General features: G+C 49.4%; 1 protein-coding gene across 1 annotated transcript in view; it reads right to left on the bottom strand.

Annotated features, from left to right (window-relative positions):
- The window catches only part of HHIPL2 (HHIP like 2), a 31,968-nt gene extending 31,332 nt beyond the window's left edge, over positions 1-636 (bottom strand). The window contains exon 1 of the mRNA XM_012555414.1: positions 622-636. Within this exon, the coding sequence (XP_012410868.1) occupies positions 622-636 (15 nt within the window). The remainder of the gene's footprint in view (positions 1-621) is intronic.
- Between the last annotated feature and the right edge of the window lie 225 nt (positions 637-861).

Raw genomic sequence — 861 nt, 5'->3', positions numbered from 1 at the left:
TGCTGCCGTTGCTCTAGTTAGCGTGCTGGGATCAAAGATCACACGACTTGGAGTCTGCGCCTCTAGACTCCTGCCCCAGCACTGTTTGACCTTGGACAAGTCATTTAAGACTGCATGAGCCTGACTCCTCATCAGTAAAATGGGCATCATAACAACTACCTCAGGACTCCCTGGGTGGCGCAAACGGTTACGCGCTAGAACACAAACCAAAAGGTTGGCAGTTCGAACACACTCAGAGGTGCCTCAGAAGACAGTCCTGGGGATCTGCTTCCAAACGGTCACGACCTCGAAAACTCTATGAAGCAGTTCTACTCTGCACACGTGGGGTCGCCATGAGCTGGAATCAACTTAATAGCAACTGACAACGACAATAATAACTACCTCAGGGGGCAGTGGTGGTCCAGGAGTGGAATTCTCACCTTCCATGTGGGAGATCCAGGTTCAATTCCTGGCCAAAGTACCTCATGCTCACCCTCTGCCCATCTGTCAGTAGAGGCTTGTGTTTTGCTATGATGCTTGCTGAACAGGTTACAGCAGAGCTTCTAGACCAGTACAGACTAGGAAGAAAGGCCTGGTGATCTACTCCTGAAAATCAGCCAGTGAAAACCCTCTGTTGTGCACGGGCTCACCACACATCGGGCGACTCAATGACAGCTACCAACAGAAACTACCTCAGAGGATCACTGCTGGAAACACTCTATGTGGGGTAGAATGAAAACAGAAGGCCCTTTGGATGTTAACAAATTAGACGAGTGTAGAGTTGTTTTCCTGCTATATTCTCATTCCTCAGATCCCTAAAATAGGACGGCAGCTGAATTTGGCTTTCTGAAAACTTGCCTCCGATATGGAGGGAGGGAGGAG

Source organism: Trichechus manatus, unplaced genomic scaffold, assembly GCF_000243295.1.
Source record: "Trichechus manatus latirostris isolate Lorelei unplaced genomic scaffold, TriManLat1.0 scaffold00039, whole genome shotgun sequence".
Lineage (NCBI taxonomy): Eukaryota > Metazoa > Chordata > Mammalia > Sirenia > Trichechidae > Trichechus > Trichechus manatus.
Note: the sequence above shows the minus strand (reverse complement) of the source record. Positions and strands in the feature narration are given on the sequence as shown.